Here is a 20,382-nt window from a genome sequence, read left to right as displayed (position 1 = left end):
CCATACTGTCATCCCATAAACAAATGATAAAATATTAAAAATTAAATTAATTTTTTAATTAAATATATTTTATAATTAATTATTAATTAATTATAAATATTATTTATTATTTCATATTATAATATATTTATATAATATAATAACATTATCATATGATATTTTTATTTTATAAATTAATATTATATAAATATAAAATAATAAATTATTTTATATATTTTATTAAATTATTTAAATTATTATTATTTTACAAATACTTCTAATCTTATATGATCTTTAAAGATATTATATAATACAAATTGCCACGTTATTATATTTTTAAAAAATTAATGAGCACATCAAAATAAATATTTAATATTTGAAATTCACATGTGATGTGGCTATGTCAAACACGTGATTACATAACACGATTTGAATGGAAAAATTAGTTGCTAATTTGTAGCAACGGTCTGATAAAGAAAGGGGAGACATGTGCTGCCCTCACCCAAGTTTTGACAGGGCAAAAGGAAAGTTTATCCAATTTAAAATAATACGTGTCAAGCTTTGACTGGCTGGAAGACTTTGACTCAACTGCTGGGTTGGAAAAATTGGAATCTTGATGAACCAACAAAATTCCAGGTGGGCAACCGCAACCAAATCTCAAACTCCGACTTCTAGCTGGGTAGTTCCCACGTGTTTACTAATAATTGGTTTGTCACAAGTGTTACGCATTTGATGGCGTGACATACAGTGTTACGGTGCCCCTCGCCGAGTAAATGACAGCTTACGCGGGAGAGCCTATTACGTCAGCAAAGCAAAAGTAAACGACCTTTGGGATGCTTTCTCATATAAATAAAGCAAACAAATTGGTGGTAGTTTTCATTTCTTTGCCTTGTTTTGTTCTTTCTTTTTAAAACTCTTTAGCTCTTTTTCTTTCAAAGATTCTTGGACTTGGACTTTACAATAAGGAAAAGAAAAAACTTTTGGTGTGTTGCTTGCAACTATCTTGGATATATAGTCTATCTGGTGAGTTCTTGTGTGTTTCTTTCTGGTGAATTCTGTGTTCTCCTGGGCTTCTCGAATTTTTGGAACGTTTATTTGAGGTGGGTTCTTTGATTTTTGAGTTTTTGTTACATGCATGCTGCTGATTGTAAAAATCTTGTTTTTATGAAGATATTTAAAGATTTGGAATTGGTTTAAGTGTGATCTTTTCGAGAGGCTTTGTTTTTTGTAGCATTTATTTCCTTTTGTTTTCTGGTGAGTTTTGTTTCTTTCTTGCCGAATTCTGTATTGTTTTTTTGCTGGTTGAATGGCTTCTTTGGTTCTTGTGCTTTTGTTACGTTCATGGTGCTGATTGTCTAAGAATGCTAGGAAATAACTCCTTTTATGAATAAATATGAAGATTTGGATTTGATAAAAGTATAACCTTTCTGAGAGGCTTGGATCCTTATCCCTTTTATTTATTTACATTTTTCCTGCTGAGTTCTGTTCTGTTCTGTTCTTTCTGGGTAATCTCTGTGTTTTTTCCTGGTTGAATTGTTTGTTTTCTTTTCGAAAAATATAATTGTTTGATATCTCAATTTAATGAAGGTTTCTCTCAAAGGTGTTATCTTTTCTGGAATCTTTAATTACAGGTAAAGGTTTAGCAATCTTGAGTTCTAGCAACTGATACACAAATGGCTATAAAGAAAAACGGGTTCATTCCAAGTTCTGCACCAGAAGAACTGAAGAAAGTTTTGAAAGCAGTGGCATCCGAATGGGGAGATATGATAGAAGATATGGAAGAATTTCATGTGATTCCTTTGAAGGGGGCTATGACTAACGAGGTTTATCAGATAAACTGGCCAACAAAGCATGGTGATCTTCATCAGAAAGTGTTGGTCAGGGTTTATGGTGAGGGTGTGGAAGTGTTCTTCAATAGGGATGATGAGATTAGGACCTTTGAGTGCATGTCAAAGCACGGTCAGGGACCTGGGCTTCTGGGGCGGTTTGCAGATGGAAGGATTGAGGAGTTCATTCATGCCAGGGTATGCGAAATTTTCTGGAAACTTAATATTTTTTTTCTTTACGATATTTTTGCAATACCTCAGCTTGTAGAACAGTTTTTTTGTTATAATAAAGATTAGAATAACCAAATTTTAGTTACAGTTTCTATATCACAAGTTCATATTTTCTTTGCTTGGTTATCTTCAAAAGTTGGCATTGTTCTAGAAGCACTAGAAGAGGACTAGTTTAGAAAACTGCCTGATTTATTGGGGAGTTATCCTTAGTTTCTTTTCATGATAATCAAAGAAGTGCCTCTAGAAGAGGAATTAACGGGCTTAACCCATAATATCTTTTTGCACCCCCTAGTGCTTACTCAATGGTAATCTTGTCTGCTTCTTCTTCAATCTCTAAATGATCTGCAATTTTTTGTGATATCTACTATAATTTGTGTAATTTTTTATTCAAAAATAGCTATGATAATCTATTTTAAGAGGCAACTACTACTAGATTCAAGTATTGAATTACATGGGGTGCTTTTGCTTTAAGGCTTCAAGCTAAGGCTTTTGGAACATAAGGCCAAGAACCAAATGTTATTATCTTAGTTACATATGCTTCCGCCTTCACTTAATATAACCTTTTATTGGCTTTACCAGACACTCTCTGCTGCTGACCTCCGTGACCCTGAAATATCTGCTCTTGTAGCAGCTAAATTGAGAGAGTTCCACAATCTTGACATGCCTGGTCCAAAAGATGTACTTCTCTGGGAGAGATTGAGGTACTAATATGCATATCTGATGTTAGTGCTTTTATTATTATTTTTTTCAGTTGAAGTAATTGATCTGATTTTTTTTTTTCCCAGGACATGGCTTAGTCAGGCAAAAAAATTGTGTTCCCAAGAAGATGCAAAAGAATTTGGCTTGGACATTCTAGGAGAGGAAATCAGCATGCTAGAGAAAGAGTTAACACAGGGCTCTCAAGAGATTGGGTTTTGTCACAATGATTTGCAATATGGTAACATAATGATGGATGAAGAGACAAGAGCAATTACCCTAATTGTAAGTTTTCTGTTCAGTTGTGATTACTTGCAAATATGGCTTATGTAAAATTGTTTCTGTTCTAGAGGTTACTAAAGCACTTTTTTTGTACCAACTTTCCTGATGTTTCTTTATTTTGGCATGTGAAAGGGGAGACTACTAAATGTGCGCTTGAATTGAAGTTATAACTACCGCCTTTTCCCTCTAAATAATTAGTTAAATGTGTGTTTACAACTACTTGTCCAATCAACATATCAGAAAATTGTACTATTCAACCAAAATTCTTGCATTGTTAAGTTAATAGTCTGCATTTCAACATCTGGATCTCATCTTTTGTAATCCTCTGGTAGAAAACAGTAGTAAGAGTAGACAACTTCCTAGTAATGTATGTGCATTCTTATGGCAATTTTTTTGCTTGAGTTCATGGCATAATTGTTTCATCTGTGGGCTGATCATAGATTATACTAGTGTCAGCCAAGTTGGATAAGTCAATTGAGCTGTTGTCTGCTTCATTAACTTAATTTTTTACACTTAATGAAGTATTATTATTTTTATTCAAAATAACAAGTTAATATATATATATATATCTTAAAATCTTGTTTATTCCTAGATTTTGTAAGCTGAAATTGCAGATGAGGTCTGTATGGTGACAGCATTTATAAGAAATTGCAGCTGAAGCTTCAACTGCACTGAGTATATGAAACAAAAGAAATGCAAAAGATGAGAAGCCAAGGGACTGGGTCAGCCTCTTTCCTGAGGTTCCTATTTATCTCTTAATAAGCCTATTTAATGCACTGAGGCTTTGACTTGAGTATGTGATGATGTTTAATGGGCCATGTTTTGTTTGCTTGACTTTACTTATCTTCTACAGACCCCAAATTGGTTATCTATTTTCTGAAATTATGAATGCAGGCTGGGAAATCATTGTTTGATGATTTATCCATATTTTCCTGTGATTTGTCTGCTTTTTACCTAATTTTCTGATTCTTTTTCTCTTGCATTGCTTGTGATGGTCTTTGGTGCAAATATTTACATCATTTTAGCTTACATTTGTGTCTCACTTCCATACTACAATTAAAAATGGCATTTCCAGGATAGATAAATGAAATTACATGCTGATTATGCATGTTTTGAGGAATCATTTGTTCCCTTTGTACAGGACTATGAGTATGCAAGTTACAATCCTGTTGCTTATGATCTTGCTAATCACTTCTGTGAGATGGCAGCAAATTATCATTCTGAGACACCCCATATTTTGGACTACAGCATATACCCTGGTGAGCAAATGTTAGCAATTTAGAAGCATCCCATGTTCAATGACTTCAAAACTGTCCTGCATTTCTGGGTCTAATCATGCGTGTTCTTTTTGCATTTGGACAACAGATCTGGAGGAGCGCCAAAGATTCATCTGTGCATATCTCACCTCTTCAGGTTAGTTATAGTTCTCTTAATACTGTATAGAAAATTATTTAATGAATGTCGATAAAAAAAGAGAAATATTGTAGAATAAATCAGATTTAGTTTTCTTGTCAGACTAACATTCTGACTGGCGACAAGAGGTGTGAATATATCTAACAAGCCTTTACCAGTATGAAGATACTTCTGAGTTAAGTCTTGAAAAATTATATGTTGTAATTGGTTTTTACATACTTGTTTCGCTTGATTGCATGCAGGTAAAAAACCCGGTGAAGCTGAAGTGGAGCAGCTACTTAATGATGCAGAGAAGTACACTCTTGCTAATCATCTGTTTTGGGGCTTATGGGGAATTATCTCGGTAGTGTGTTTCTGCAGTATCTTTCATTGCTTTTCCATTAGCTTTCCAGGGAGAGAGTGGACTAATTCTGTGGTTGGTGTATACAGGGTCATGTAAACAAGATAGACTTTGACTACATGGAGTATGCAAGGCAGAGGTTTCAGCAGTACTGGTTAAGAAAGCCCTTGCTCTTGGGTTCCTGACTCCGAGGCATTGTCCACGTTGACAAATAGCACTGTAGCATTGAGTGCAGCTAAAGATTCACAAAGGTTATGTAGTAAAAATGTAGCCAGTTGACGGTGCTGATAAAATTCAGTGAAAAGCATTTGTAAATAACATAAAAGCGTTTTGTATGGGTTGGGATTTGCATCCACGCATGAAATAGTAAGGCTTTCTTCCTATACAGAAAGCACAAACTTGTGGTTTTAATAGATTAATATTTCAAATACGGACAGTCCAAGGGATTGCTTGTTACATTAGCATTTAAACTCTTTAGGGATTATTAAGTTTATGATTCAAATTCTTAAAGAGTTGAAACTTCTCAAAATCTTAGATGAATGTTGTTTGACTTTGACTTTTAATATTCGTATAGTATGCAAACCCAAAGAAGGAATTTGAATGTGATTCTTTGTCTAAAGGAACATCTTCTGTCGCTAGGAACATAGAAGGAAGGAGTATTAACAGTTTGTATCAGGCATTGGGGATTACCTGGACAAAAAATATAGGCAAAAAAGCTGATGCATTGGCTTTTTTCTTTAGTGTACCACTTGAATCGTTACAGAATGCATTAAGAATAAATGCTTTCTCAGTAAGAGAGGAAACCTGAATCAAAGATTCCTCATTTTTCTCTATAGCATTACTTAAGATGTAGTTCCCTTCACAGTGCCCATTCCAAACTAAACAACATATGGGACAGAGTTATAACATAAAACAAACTGCTTGTCCATGAACACACTTACAAAATAAATAACCAAGAAACTGTATGTAATGGCATAATGCAGCAGCTAAAGGCACCAAGAGATCCCTTGGAACAGTTTTGGCTCAATTGCTTCACAGGGAGCTATATTTTTTATTCGGGAGAGGAGACTAACATGGAACGAAGAGTGTCAGTGATGGAGTCTATTATCACATGAGACTGGCTAGTAACTGCTAACTTTAGGTGTTTAGGTGCTTCAGCCCTATCAAAGTAGAAACCACCAGATACCAACTTCTCTTTAGGCTGTAAAGCCAACCATATAACTGTGTCTGCACCCTCTTCACTAGTTCTGAGATTTCCCGAAAACCTGCAGTACATTTATAATGGGGAAAAGGACAACAAATGAAAGACCTAAGCAGTCATTGTTATGAATTGGACAAAGATGAGTAGAACTTTTTTAACTGCTGCTTGAAAAAGGAAGTGACTCACCTTTTGTTAAAACCAGGTAAACTCTTAGCTACTCCAGGTGTCTCAGCCCAACCTGGGTGCATTGAGTAGAACCCAATCCCTTTGTTCTTGTACATGTCAGCCCACTTTTCTGTTAGTGCCACCTAATAAACAATAGCAACTAGCCTTCAACATTCCTTCAATGTCAAACAATAAATGCCCAACTTGGGAAGTGAAACACAAAAAACAAATTTGGGGCATTCTCAAGACTATCCCTTGGTAGATGAGTAGATCAATTTTGAGAGATAAGATATTCAGGACAAGGTAATATGTACATTACAGAACAGACTCTGAATTGACTCTCATATACATTACCAACTTAAGAAATCTATTTCCTGAATGTGTTTCCTTATCAGGTCAACAATCCAGAAAACAACCAAATTAGTTAGCTTTTATCCAAAAGAGTCTGCTAGATATATCCATATGCTTCAAAATGTAGTAATAAACATGGTTCACCAGCTTTACCAATGCCTTCATCGGACATCCATGAAAAGTCCAAGACCTACTATGTGTGTATATTTAAGCTGCATATTGAATATAAAAATTAGATAAGTTAGAATGCTGGCCAGGTATGCAATCTATTATCTTGTTTTCCTAGTTTTTTGCTTGATTTAAGGACTGACCATTTAATTTAGTTGACTTGCTGACAATATATAACCAATAAGAATATAATATGTAAAATATCAATCAGAGAAAAAGAACAATAAATTTCTTAACAAATCCCTGCAGTGAAAAAGCTATCAACTTAACTGACCTGAACTCGCTTGTTCCTAGCATATTGCTCTAACCCATCAAAATTTCCATCACTAGACTGCAGTTTCACAATCGAAGGGGAGTTTCATAAGCATTCACTCATTGAACTAATGCAATATTAAGAGCTTTACAAAGGGGTAGAGAAGGAGACAAAAAAACACCATCTGCAGATCATTGGTCAAGGGAGCAGTATACATTCCACCAGAGGAAATTGTGATGACTCGAGCATCAGGTGCAGCTTTCTCCAGCAAAGGCAACATTAATTCTGTTGTGGCAAAATTGCCCAATACATTTACAGCAAAGTTCAACTCAAATCTGGAGGCACAGGAGAATAGGAAAGAAGGGGCATCATGTATGCATTTCATTTTCTTCAGTTTTACAAACGAACAAACATATGATGCATCATATAAGTCCTACAGTTATCAAGTGACTAGCATACCCTTCAGATGTGGTGACTCGTTTTTGCTCCAGCACTCCAGCATTGTTGACCTAAAGGCAACAAATCATATCAAAATAAAAAAAATTTATCAGCTTTACATGATACAGCAATAGCTGTGCAGAATTGCAGGCTGTACCTAAAAGGATGATATCTCATTATAAATTGGAACAGGAAACAAAAAGATACCACTCTATAAGAAGTTTTCAATTAAACAAAGTCAAGTATGCACATCTCAAGGAATGGTAAACAAATAAGTACACATTAGAAGATGGTAGTAATTATTTAGAACTTAAACCATGTCGTTATGTCCCAGCAGGTTGTAAAGCAATTAGTATTTCTTGGAGCAACTTGAACTTATAATAAGCAAAGCAGAAGAACTTACAAGAACATGAACTGGAACATCCTTTGAAGAGAATCTGGATGCAAATGACTTGATCTCACTGATGGATGAAAGATTGCAAATCTGCAATCTAAATTTAATAAGCTATTTAAGATTGAAACATGTGAAGAAATTTTTAGATCAATTATCAACCACAAATCTGTAAATCTGTGAGGGCTTAGCTTACCAAAATTCAAAAGAAATAACCTCTCCAGAGCCCATAACTAAAACCAACAGATAAGCAAGGGAAGCATGATAAGTACCTCCAAATGAACATTTTGATTGCCTGTTGAAGACTGAATTTTTGAAAGAGCAGCTTCTCCCCTCTCCTTGTTACGGCACACCAAATAGACAGTTGCCCCACTGCGTAAAATATCACAATAGCATGAACAAAAAATGAGAAAAAGAGGAATGCATTCCATCCAAAATAACCAAACAATCAGAAGAAGTAAGAAAATGATCAACACCGTGATGCAAGACCCTCAGCAGTTGCGAAGCCAATGCCAGAATTTGCTCCTGTGACTATGCAGTTCTTCCCCTCTATCCGCATTTGCATATCTTCTGGTTGGAATTTCTTGGAGTGCTCCCTGAAAATCAAAGAAATCTTAAAATATTTATATAGGGCTGACAAGAGATAATTTCCTAGCATTTAAGCTTTGCTGAGCACAATATTGGATTCTATTGAACACTACTAAAAACCAATATCACTCAAGAAGGAGAGAAGATGCATGCTCATAGAACACATACCTGCCAAACTCATATAAATCAAAGATTGACCTTTGATTATGTAAGTTAAACAGCAGTTATTATTGCAAAAGCGTTAAAGGAAGCAAATTCTCAAGTGTCATACACAATTCTGATCTCCAAGCTCATTAACATATTACCACTCAGAAAATGCCAGCTTTATCCAATCTATATTGGTATTCAATTGTCAATTGAAAGACTCAAAACCCAGTTCTTAACTTCAATTAATTATTTCATAAGAAAACCCCAACAATTTCATCAGCGAAAAAGGTAAAAGCAAAGCATATTTTGACCCATATACCATTAGCTTTCCCTCTAGCAGCTAAATTCCTCATTATGACTCCAAGTATAAAGGCAGCATTATAGCTATATAAGAAGCATAAACTTCTGCAGGAATGAACAAAAAAAAGCTTACAAGAATCCATTTCTGGTGAAATTCAAGTACCCGTAAACTCCAAATGCAGATGCTCTCCACGTCTGTGAAACCAGGCAATAAAAAGCAAGAATAACAAAAGCCCAAAAAGGAAAAGAAAACAAAAGAAAAGAAAGAAGAGAAATAGAAATTGCACAAAAAGAAAAAGGAAATACCTTGAGAAAGAACATGGTTAGTGCTCTAATGGATATGTGAATTTCAATGTGCAATGTTGCATTTTTCATATGTCTATTCTTAGCTGTACCCTAGTGTTCCTTGTCAAGCCGGGGTTCGCTTGAACATCAGATTATCGGGAGAGTACATTGGGCTCAAGCCAACCTGTCATTAAAACGAGAAAAAGGCAAAAAGTAACGTGAGCTTGTGCTAACCTGTCTAGAGATGCAGAAAATATGTAGTGTTGTGTGGTCTGGTGACGTGCCACGTGGCTGATGATATTGCCACTAGTTCCTACTTTCTTGGAAGTTGATACCGGTCTTGTCTGTCCTTTGGAAAATTCTACGGTGTTCGCCGTACTGTTCACAGGGTTTCGTACAAAACTTAACTCCAAAGTACCAGGCGGCCCAGTTCTGCAATGCTCGGAAAACTACTGCCTGCTCAAAAAAAGAAAAACCACTATTGCTAAACTGTTACAGTGACAGTTTTGACATACTGAATCATGGGATCAAATTGTTGAAATCGGTGAGGAGTTCTTTCGTGATAAGGAGATGGGTAGTCCTGTGATAAGAAAAATGAGATGGGCTAGAAGCCTTTAACATGAAGTGTCATATGATGATGGTTAAATGTAGAATATAGGGAAATGACGGAATAAGGTACAGAATAAGGCAAAAGAGTGATTAAATGAATGGATTGGGTAATTTAGTTCATTGTATCTATAATATAAATCAAAAGTATTAAATATTTTTTAAAAAATTAATTAAAATTAATTATACATAAAGAAAGATCAAACTAATTAAATATAAAATTGATTCGGTTCACTCGATTTTGGATCAATTAATTAAAATTTTATTTTTTTAATAAATTACAATATTAAAATTTATAAACTTCATTCATTATTATAAAATATGTAAATAATTTAAACATTAAAAAACATACATATATTCATTCATTCACATAATTATTAAGCGTAATCATATAAATAAAGTTTATTATAAGATACAGTAATATTTATTTATAAAATTAAATATATGTATATATATAATATATTACTTTACTGTACATATAAAATTAATGACACAACTTATATGTTATAATATTTTAATTTTTATATGAAAATTTGTATAAATAATAATTAATAATAAATAATATGTTACAAAAATTAAGGTGATAACTAATAAAGTTATTAAGTGTAATTATATAAAGGAAGTCTATTATAAATTATAGTAATAGTTATGTATAAATCAAATATATGTATATGTATATAATAATTTACTTTAATATGTATATATATATATCAATGTAAAATTAATGACATAACTTATATGTTATAATGTTTTATATCAAAATTTGTATAAATAATATGTTATAAAAACTAAGGTGATAACTAATAAAGTTATTAAATGTAATTATATAAATAAAGTTTATTATAAGTTATAATAATGCTTATGTATAAATTATATGTATATATAAAATTTATATATATATTCATAACATTTAATATCACAAAGCATTACTAAGGTATAATAATTATAATATATTAATATGAAGGATATTAATTGACCTAATGGACCAATTAGAGCAAACCATTTTACTCAAATTGCATTTTTTTTTGGATTGGTAATTGATCTAGTTTGGTTTTGCTCATCCTTAATAAGGTGAAAATAATTAAGTTAAAGAGAAAGTATTTTGGGAACAACTTAGAAAATGCTTGAGAAAAAATGTTTAAGAGAGGGAGTCAATTGAATCTATCTAGTGTCCTGATGAATTGTAGAATCTGTTTTATATATCAAGTAAGATAATTGCTTAAAAACAATTATCAAGAAAAGTGATTACTGAATATCATGGAAAGAACATGTTTGAAAAAACACATTTATTATGAGAAGAACACATTCATCATGAGAAAAATACATTCCTCAAGGCAAAAATACATTCCTCACGGCAAAAACACATTAGCTTACTATGTATGTTCGAAACACATTCATCTTGACAAGAACACATTAGTAAACTATGTACATTGGCAAAGGCAGAGGGTAGTATACTTATGAAGGCAACAAAATATTTAAAAATGTTTATTTATTATATATATTTTAAAAATTATTATTTATTATATATATTTTTCATGGCACTTTTAAAATAATTTTTATATTTAATCATTAATACAAATAAAAACAATAAAATAACTTTACAAGCCCTACCCAAATTTACCCTAATTCTTAAATTTCTCCATGCCTCTTTTTCTCTTTTTCTTCTCTTTTATCTTTTTATTTTTATTTTATTTTCTTCTTTGTAACTCACTACTAAAACAAACATCATTCTTCAAACAAGATTTATGAGTTTTTGAGCTTGAACAAGGGAGTGCAAAGACCATTCACTGTGAACTTAAGAAGACGTAAAGTTTTCTTTATTTTTTTATATTATTTGACTATTTATATATTTAACCATTATGTGAAATCCTGTATATTGTATTTAACTATTTATGTTTTATTCATTATAGTTTTGTAATTAGTAATTTAAGTTTAAATAGAAATAAAATATGCATTATAGTTTTATATTTAATATTTTAAGTTCAAATAGAAATAAAATAAGAATATTGGATATTGATTGCATTAATTGTCTTTTAGGTTTGATTAAAGTACAAATAAGTTAAAAGTAATTGAGAAATTTTATAAAAGAAAATATGCAAATCATCCAAATAATTTGAAAGGGATTTGAATCATTCTAAGGCGGATCATATGCAGCTGAAGATTAAAATTTTAATCTCCTAAGCCATGGCTCACTTTAATTGAAATTAAATTAGGAAAAACCAAAAGAGAAAGATTTCAACATACCTAAAAGTTTGAGTTTGCTTTCTCTGGTAGAGTCTTCCTTTTTTTAAAAAAAATTTTGTACGCCATTTAGGACTTATCAAATGATAGCAGTATAATTGTCTTGCCTTCAATGATGATCCACACAATGATTTGCCGAAATCACTTCACTAATATTATGTGATTCCCAAAGCCAAAATTTATGCTATCTAACTCTCAACTTTGAGCTTCATTGTGTCTATCTCTTTTTGGCTATAATCCTATCTCAAGACATGAGAAATAAAAATAGAACTCTTTTGTACATTCGAGAGGTGGCTAAAGGATTCTTTTATATAGTGAATTGACCTATTTAACATCCAACAAGGATTAGAAAATGTCTTGAGCTAATTGGGCCTTTATTTTATGCTCCATGAAATCATATTTGATTTAGCCCAATACTTAATTAGATTAAGCCTTTACAAAATCAATTAGATCATATCCAATTGAACTTAAATTAATTTCAATAATTCACTTTATGAGTGTGACACACTAGGTGCCCAAATGTTGGTAATATATATAAATTAATTCAATTAAATTTTTATATTTATATTTACAGATTATGAGGGGCATCTAACAATATATCATGACCCTCTAAATATCAAAAGAGTCAATAAGGTTTGACTAATCTTTCAATGTACAGTATCTCTTTATAATTCGATCCTTTCATTATATTTCCTAAATAAATAGAAAGTTTGGCTCGATAACTACTTTCTAACATATCCATATTAGGCTTGTGGCTTCCATAATAACTTATCAAGATTGCCTTGGTCAAGGACTTTTAGTCAATATAAGCTAGAAGCAAATGAGATATGTTCCATTTAATCACTTGGGGTGATGAACCCTCTCAAGACTACTCATTCAATTTCACATGCTTCATGCCACACCCAAAAGCACCTTGTTTAGGGATCTGGTCGCCTTCAAACCAATAAAAGTGAAATCAAACCATGACGATTCACATATAAGATGACCTGGTATCATAAATCTAACCATTACTTACACTATTGATAAATGTGAGTATTTCCATAAACACTTGAGTGAGACACCAAATGAAAGTCTCACACCAGGTCATGTTCAATGAACTTATTCTTTAACAAGCACCCACATACTATCCTTAAGTATCTCACATACTTCAAGTTATAAGATCAGTAGCTTACTTTCAAACTAAGGAGGCTTAGCATGTACTAGTTTTTGAGCATTATTAATGTCCATATTCTTGACAATATAATGACCAAGAGCATATATAGGAACAAAGCTTTGATGCATAAAAATCTTTTAATTATAACCTTTATAATTTCTTTGTATGGCCATTATGTTCTAAGGACTTTATCTACATAAGTCTCTCATAACTTTTTAGAAATAAGCTCATGGATTTAAAAATTACCTCATAAATTATATAAAATATCTATAATGTATTTAACATGAAATATGATTAATTAATGTAGTGTTTTATAAGCACAAAACCTATTGGCTTGTAGGGCTTACACTTACAATCTTTCATTTACACTAAAGTTAATCACCCTTGTATTTACTACCAAAGCCCTTCAACTAACGATCATGTTTCTGTTAGGACAAAACTTTAGTGAGGGGGTTAGCTAAGTTATCCACTGTTGGTCCCAAATAAATGTGCTAGAGGGGGGGTGAATAGCGCTTTTTGGCTCTAACTTAGATTAACTTCTAATTGGGGGTAAGTTAAAAATCAATGATGAGAAGTTAAATGCATGATGAAGGAACGATTTAACAAAGAATGAAATGAAAAATAAAATAGGGTAGACAATACACAAAGATTTATAGTGGTCTGGTTAAAGACCTATATCCACTACCTTAATCTTTCAACCAAGGATTTTCCAAATCAAATCACTTTAAATGGTAAAATTCCCAAGATTCCATTAAGCTTTTACAATGGCTTTTCACAAGCTCAGCCATAACCTTTAACAACGATTTTTTCTAGAATCAACCAAAACTTAAAACTAACTTTTTCTAGGTTGAGTTAGAACCTATGCACTCAATCAAGCTAACCCAAGCTTGATCAATCCCCTTAGAGTGACTTGCATACTCTAAGTAATCAAAGAGAATAGAAATAAGACAGTACCTATGATCACTGACCTGATCTGAATGGTATAAGATGAAGTGCTTAACTCTATTACAAAGATTAGAGTGAAGTGCAAGAAGGATGGGGAGAGTTTTTACTATTTTTGAGCTCTTTTTGATCTTAGAAGCATTTCTTATGTTTCTTAGCCATTATGAGAGCCTTATATACTTGAAAAACTAACTCTAATAGATGTTTGACAATTATTGACTATTGGAAATAGTTAGGAGACAGTTCTAATCGTTGGTCTATCTTCTAGCATTTAAATTCAAATTTTCAAATAGTGCGCTCTTAGTTGACTAATATACTTCTTAGTTGACTAAGTCTTTTCTATGTTATACTCCTAGTTTCTGGTAATGAGCACTTGGTTAACTAAGTCTTTTTTGTTTTCTGATTAAAGTTTCTGGTAGTGAGCATTTAGTCGACTAACCATGCTTCTTGGTCAACTAAGTCTTTTCTATTTCTAGATCGGGCAACTTTATTTTTGAATTTTAGTTGAATAACTCCCTTAGTTATCCGACTAAGAGGCTTCTATTTTGTGGCTCAATTGTAGCTCCTTATTCTTATGAGTTTTGATATTTGCTTTTAAGTGATTAATTTATTAATGACATACATTTTTGTCTTGCACACTCAAGTACTAAAGTTAGACATAAATGAGTAAGAATGTTTATTATCATTAAAAACTAATGAAGCCAACAATCTCTCTTTTTTTGATGATGACACAACATTCCTTGATTAATAGCATAGTGTCTATTAGTTCTTTTTATACTGCACAAGATTAGTAATTTCTCCTCCTGAGTGAGTGCTCCACCTTTTGCATGATCTTTTCAACTTATTTTCTTATCCAAATCAATAAGCTTTTCTTTATCTCTTTTTAAAAAAGCAAGCATAGATTTAAACATTTTCACAGAGTGCTTTCATACAAGCTTATAGAACAATCAGTAATGGATGATAGAATATTATCAATATTGCAAATAACTGTCATCAATATTATTGTCAACAAACCACATACATTTTAAAATCAATAGTCATTAACAATCCATTAAACACAAGAGCATAACAAAAATAAGTTCTTAGCATTTAGATATCATCAACAATCATCAGCAATTAGAATAATATGTTGTCATAAACAACCTAGCATTATCAAAGTCAGATTCCTAAATTACCCTTAAATTACTTTTACTTTCTTTCCTAACATTAGTTCTACCTTAACTTATCTCCCCCTTTTTGTCATCAACAAAACAGGGATAGATCTAAGAAGAGTCTAAGGGGGTTGATTCATTTGTTCCAAAATGGACATTGAAGGGTTTAGGAGATGGCACAGGTAAGGATTTTTATGATGGGGAATTAGAAGAAGAGGTATTTGAAACTTGGAGTGGATCCTGAACAAAAGACTTGACTGAAAGTTTGTCTTTTTCAGCTAATCTAGAAGACATTCTCCTCTTAAGGAACTTAGTTTTTGTTGCCATAATCTTTCTACCTTTGCCAGTAGGTTTAGTTTTATCTTGTACAGATACAACAACTTTCCCTTTTTCTTTCCCAACTTGTTCACTTTTTCTTGTAGTATGGACAAATTCAGGAGATGCTCTTACAAATGCTGGTTTTTGTGCTTTGCTTTTTCTTGCTTCCTTTTCAACTTGTTCTTCCCTTACCATCTGGTGAAAGACATCCATGATTAAAACTTCCTCAAAGTTTGTTGGAGATGGTTTGTCTGCCTGTGGTTCACCATGCTATGTAGAGTTGTCATTGAAAGATCCTATCACTTATGTGTTAGCATTATCTTTTTCCTCAATTTCAGGTTCAAGGGTGGATAGTTTTCTTACTGGACCAGATTTTGGTTCATCACCTTCAGCTTGAAATGCAAGATTTTCAGTAGTTTGTCTTGCTGGTGCTGAACTTGGTGCTGCTAATTTACTTTCAATTTCAGGACCCAAAGATGCTTTTCATTTTTCTTTCATGAAATTTCTCAGTTCTTGCAAATTCTTTTTTAATTTTTTTGGATTCTTGTAAACCGAATTCTCATTACCAAATTCAGAATCATTTCATTTGAAATCTAAAATGGAGTTGCCTTTATCTGAGCAAGGGTGGAATACTCTTCCAGCTTGTACCACATTTTTGGCAAACTTCCCAAATATATGGCCTCATTTCTGCTCTTAACTTGATCCATCTTATATCTGTTGTTCCAAATTTCCTTTTTCTTGACTAGAAAAGTGATTATATTTCCATATGCTAGATTCACCTTATCAACCGGACAGGTTCCTTTTATTCTTTCAATCATGAATCTTCCAAGATTTAATGGAGTTGCATTGAAAGCAAACTCCATCAGCCACATATCTTGAAGACTCACATAGCTGAAGCTGCCACCTCTTCCATGAATTGTTGAATATAAAGTAACGTAGGATCCTGGTCTATGGACTTTTGATAAAATTTGCATAGCTTTTAGAGGAATATCTTTCCTTTTTCCCAGTTATCACTTTTCACAGGATGAGGGATTATAATCTTCTAGGATTTCATACTTTCCTTTATTATATTCAATCCCTAATAGTTTTCCCAAATTAGTGGCAGTGGCCACAAACCTTTTTCCATTTAGTAATACATTGAGACCATCATCAATAAAGTCCTCTGAATCATCAAGTTCAGTTTCATCCAGTGTAATACTAGCATAAAATTCTTTCACAAGACTAACATTATACATTTAATTCTTAAAAACACTTAATTTCTTCAGTTTGATTTCTTCAAAATATTCCAACAGACCCTCTTTTGTCTTTAGAACTTCATTAAAACTATCCCAATCAATGTGCTTTCAACAAGAGATGGGTGCATTCTCTATTTTCCTAAATCTATTCTCCTGAATCTTATTCTTGAATTTCGAGGATGAAGGATTACCTTTTTTGGTGGATTTTCATTTTTTTTCTAATTTTTGTTCTTTTTTTTTTGGTTTCTTTCTTGTTTTCTTAATCACTGAAGCTGACTTATTCTTCTTCCTTTTCTTTTGAATTTTGGATGGTGGAACTTTTTCCATGGGATGCTTTCCTTATCTCTTGTCCAAGATATCGCTAGGAAGAGAGGATTTGGCCATTGATTTTGGGCAGTTTTAGACTTAGGGTTTTGAGAGTTTGAGAGGAAAAGGGTTTCAATTTTTGAAAGGAGCAGTTTCTTATGAGAGAGAATGAAGGGAAAAAGTGAGGAGTTAAGAAGGTTATTCTCCAATAAAAGTCAGACTCCCCCTTAAATGTGGTCAATTACTTTCTTTTTCAAAATTTAAAAATTTACCTCCCATTTTGTTTTTCAATTAAGTGGTTTTTCTTTTTCTTCTTCACCCGTTATGCTTCCCCTTTTTCTTAAATTTTATTATTTTTATTTTGCTTTCTTAACTTGACTGAGTTTTATCCTTATCTGACTAAATTTATCATTAAAAGAAATAGAATGCTCTTAGTCAATTAAGTGATTTTCTTAATTAACTAAGTGTCTATTGTCTCTTAAAAGAAAGGTTCAAAATTTTACCTAAAGCTCTTGTGCATTAACCATTCCTAGATTTCTCCTAATTTCACAGAATCTTTCCTCATTTAAAGGTTTAGTAAATATAAATGCCAATTGATGCAAGGTGTTAACAAGTTCTATCTTAATGTCTTTTTTAATCACATGGTCTTTAATAAAGTGATGTCGAATTTCAATATGTTTGGTCTTAGAGTGCTGAATCGAATTCTTTGAGATGTTTGTAACACTCGTGTTATCACAAAATATTGATACATTATGAATGGTTACTCCAAAGTCTTTTAATTGTTGTTTAACCCATAAAATCTGAATACATCAACTACCTAAGGAAATGTATTTAGCTTCAGCCGTTGAAAGTGCAATAGAGTTTTATTTCTTACTTAACCAAGATACAAGCATGTTTCCTAAAAATTGACATGTGCCACCAGTGCTCTTTCTATCCATTTTACTTTCAGCAAAATCTACATCTGAATATCTAATGAGATTAAAAGATGTTCCTCTAGGATACCATAATCTTAAATTTTGTGTTTCCAAGAGATACCTAAAGATTCTTTTTACAGCACTTAAGTGTGACTCTTTAGGTTGTGATTGAAACCGTGCACACAAGCATACATTAAATTGAATATCAGGTCTGCTAACAATTAAGTAAAGCAAAGATCCAATCATATCTTTATAAAGCTTTTGATCAACACTTTTTCCTTTTTCATCTTTATCAAGCTTGATAGAGAGCCTCAATGGTGTGTTGATTGATTTCAGTTTCAACATATCAAACCTTTTCAGCATTTCTTGAATATATTTTTCTTGATTGATAAAGATGCCATTTTTGCATTGTTTGATTTGAAGGCCAAGAAAGAATTTCAGTTCACTCATCATGCTCATCTCAAATTCACCCTGAATTTTTTTAGCAAAGTTCTTACACAAAGCTTTATTAGTAGCATAAATACAATATCATTTACATACATTTGAACAATAATCAAATCATTCAAGTATTTTTTAATGAATAGTATTGTATCAATACTTCCTTTAATTATATTTTTTCTCAACTAAGAACTTTAAGAGTCTTTCATTCCAAGCTTTTGGAGCTTGTTTTAATTGAAAACATAATCTAGTTTTTCAAAATACTCAGATTCGGGGGGTTGATTAACATAGAATTCTTCTTAACTAAAACATAGACTTCTTCTTAACTAAAACCATTTAAAAATACACTTTGCACATCCATTTGAAATAATTTGAAGTTCATGAAACATACAAATGTAAGCAACAATCTTATGGCTTCTATCCTAGCAACAGGGGCAAAAGTTTCATTATAGTTAATGCCTTCTTCCTAATTATATCCTTGAGCCACTAGCCTAGTGTTGTTTCTTATTACATTACCTTGCTCATCTACCTTGTTTCTAAACACCCACTTTGTGCTAATAGTTGGATGATTAAGTGGCCTAGAAACCAATGTCCATACTCAGTTTCTCTCAAACTATTCAAGTTCTTCTTCCATGGCCAGCATCCAACTTTTTTCTTTCTTTGCCTCTTCAAAGTTTTTAGGTTCAATTTGTGAGATGAATGTTGAATATTCACATGTTTCTTTCACCCCTATTCTGGTTTTGACTCATTATGTAAGATCACCAATGATCTGCTTTTGTGGATACTCTTTGATATATTTCTAGCTCTTTAGAAGGTCATTGTGTTGATTTTCAATCTTTTGTAGATTTTGCTTCTCTTCTATAGTAGTTTTCTTTATTGTTTTTCTTGTTCTTTGGGCCCATTTCTTCCATTTGTTTTTCAAAGTCTTCTACATCATTTTCATCAACAAGAACTTCCTTTGGAAGGCATTAGATTCATCAAAACCTACATAGACGGACTCTTCAATTGTTAAAGTTCTTTTGTTAAAAACTCTATAAGCTTTTGCGTTTAATACATATCCTAGAAATATTGCCTCATCACTTTGAGCATCAAACTTTCCAAAAGAATGTTTTCCATTGTTCAATATAAAGCATTTACAGCCAAAGCTCCTAAAGTGAAAAATATTTGATTTTCTACCTTTGTACAGTTCATATGGGGTTTTTGATATCATGGCCCTTATTGATACTCTATTAAGAATGTAAGCTGCTGTGTTGACTGCTTCTACCAGAAAGTACTTTGGTAAATTGTTTTCACAAAGCATGGTTTGAGCACATTCTTTTAAAGTTCAAGTTTTTCTTTCTACAACCCTATTTTGTTGAGGTGTTTTAGGTGTAGAAAAGTTGTGATCTAACCCCTTTTCATTACAAAAATTTTCAAAATCATCTCCATCAAACTCACTTCCATGATCACTTATAACACTAACAATGACAAGTCCTTTTTTATTTTGCACTTTCTTACAATGTTTTGAAAATGTAGGTAATGCATTATTTTTGTGAGTAAGAAAGTAGACCCAAGTGTACCTAGAGTAGTCATCAACTGTCACAAAGCCATATGATTTGCCTCCTAAGCTAGTTGTGTTGATTGGACCAAATAAATTAATATACAACAATTCAAAAGGTCTAGAGGTTGAAATAATCTTCTTAGTTTTAAAAGATGTTATAATTAGTTTACCGAGTTGACAAGCATCACAAATCTGATCATTCTCAATTTAAGTTCAGTCAATCCAATAGTTAGATTTTTTCTCATTAATTTTGATATGGTATGCATGCTTACATGTCCAAGTCTTCTATGCCATAACTAGCTATCATTTCCATCATTTACCATATGACATGTCTCATAATCTAATTCAAAATCTTCAAAAATATAACATACATATTTTTTATTCTTTTACATATGAATTAAATTTGTTGGTACTAATGTCTATAACCTCACATTTATATGAATCAAAACATACCGTAAAGCCTTTGTCACATAGTTGACTAATA

At 32.2% G+C, this 20,382-nt stretch overlaps 2 protein-coding genes across 3 annotated transcripts; one reads left to right on the top strand and one right to left on the bottom strand.

Annotated features, from left to right (window-relative positions):
* Positions 1 to 854: 854 nt before the first annotated feature.
* LOC110416310 (putative choline kinase 1) lies at positions 855 to 5,277 on the top strand. The gene is made up of 8 exons (XM_021428272.2): positions 855 to 1,079; positions 1,611 to 2,003; positions 2,616 to 2,737; positions 2,822 to 3,017; positions 4,156 to 4,273; positions 4,380 to 4,427; positions 4,670 to 4,770; positions 4,857 to 5,277. The coding sequence occupies exons 2-8, from the start codon at positions 1,653 to 1,655 to the stop codon at positions 4,950 to 4,952; spliced, it is 1,032 nt and encodes a 343-aa protein (XP_021283947.1). The 5' UTR covers positions 855 to 1,079; positions 1,611 to 1,652; the 3' UTR covers positions 4,953 to 5,277.
* Positions 5,278 to 5,550: 273 nt separating this feature from the next.
* Positions 5,551 to 9,281, bottom strand: LOC110416312 (NAD(P)-binding Rossmann-fold superfamily protein). 2 transcript variants are annotated; one of them, XM_021428278.2, is made up of 10 exons: positions 9,076 to 9,281; positions 8,903 to 8,964; positions 8,211 to 8,330; positions 8,007 to 8,106; positions 7,747 to 7,827; positions 7,365 to 7,414; positions 7,087 to 7,240; positions 6,927 to 6,983; positions 6,155 to 6,276; positions 5,551 to 6,076 (listed from the first exon to the last, which is right to left on the bottom strand). In XM_021428278.2, the coding sequence occupies exons 1-10, from the start codon at positions 9,142 to 9,144 to the stop codon at positions 5,905 to 5,907; spliced, it is 987 nt and encodes a 328-aa protein (XP_021283953.1). In that variant the 5' UTR covers positions 9,145 to 9,281; the 3' UTR covers positions 5,551 to 5,904. The 2 variants fall into 2 exon arrangements, with proteins under 2 accessions (XP_021283953.1, XP_021283952.1); XM_021428277.2 differs by having other exon boundaries at positions 5,551 to 6,032; positions 9,076 to 9,277.
* Positions 9,282 to 20,382: the final 11,101 nt, after the last annotated feature.

The sequence above is a fragment of the Theobroma umbraticum genome, unplaced genomic scaffold (genome assembly GCF_002168275.2).
Source record: "Theobroma umbraticum cultivar Fairchild unplaced genomic scaffold, ASM216827v3 scaffold_51.0, whole genome shotgun sequence".
NCBI lineage: Eukaryota > Viridiplantae > Streptophyta > Magnoliopsida > Malvales > Malvaceae > Theobroma > Theobroma umbraticum.
Note: the sequence above shows the minus strand (reverse complement) of the source record. Positions and strands in the feature narration are given on the sequence as shown.

Bases quoted from the DNA above. Each gene is read 5' to 3' on its own strand.
- LOC110416310 (XM_021428272.2), top strand. From the start codon at position 1,653: ATGGCTATAAAGAAAAACGGGTTCATTCCAAGTTCTGCACCAGAAGAA. The intron at 2,004-2,615 runs GTATGCGAAATT...TGGCTTTACCAG, and splicing joins AGGAGTTCATTCATGCCAGG to ACACTCTCTGCTGCTGACCT. The intron at 4,428-4,669 runs GTTAGTTATAGT...GATTGCATGCAG, and splicing joins TGCATATCTCACCTCTTCAG to GTAAAAAACCCGGTGAAGCT.
- LOC110416312 (XM_021428277.2), bottom strand. From the start codon at position 9,144: ATGAAAAATGCAACATTGCACATTGAAATTCACATATCCATTAGAGCA. The intron at 8,965-9,075 runs GTATTTCCTTTT...CTGGTTTCACAG, and splicing joins TAACCATGTTCTTTCTCAAG to ACGTGGAGAGCATCTGCATT. The intron at 8,107-8,210 runs GTGTTGATCATT...TATTTTACGCAG, and splicing joins GCTGAGGGTCTTGCATCACG to TGGGGCAACTGTCTATTTGG.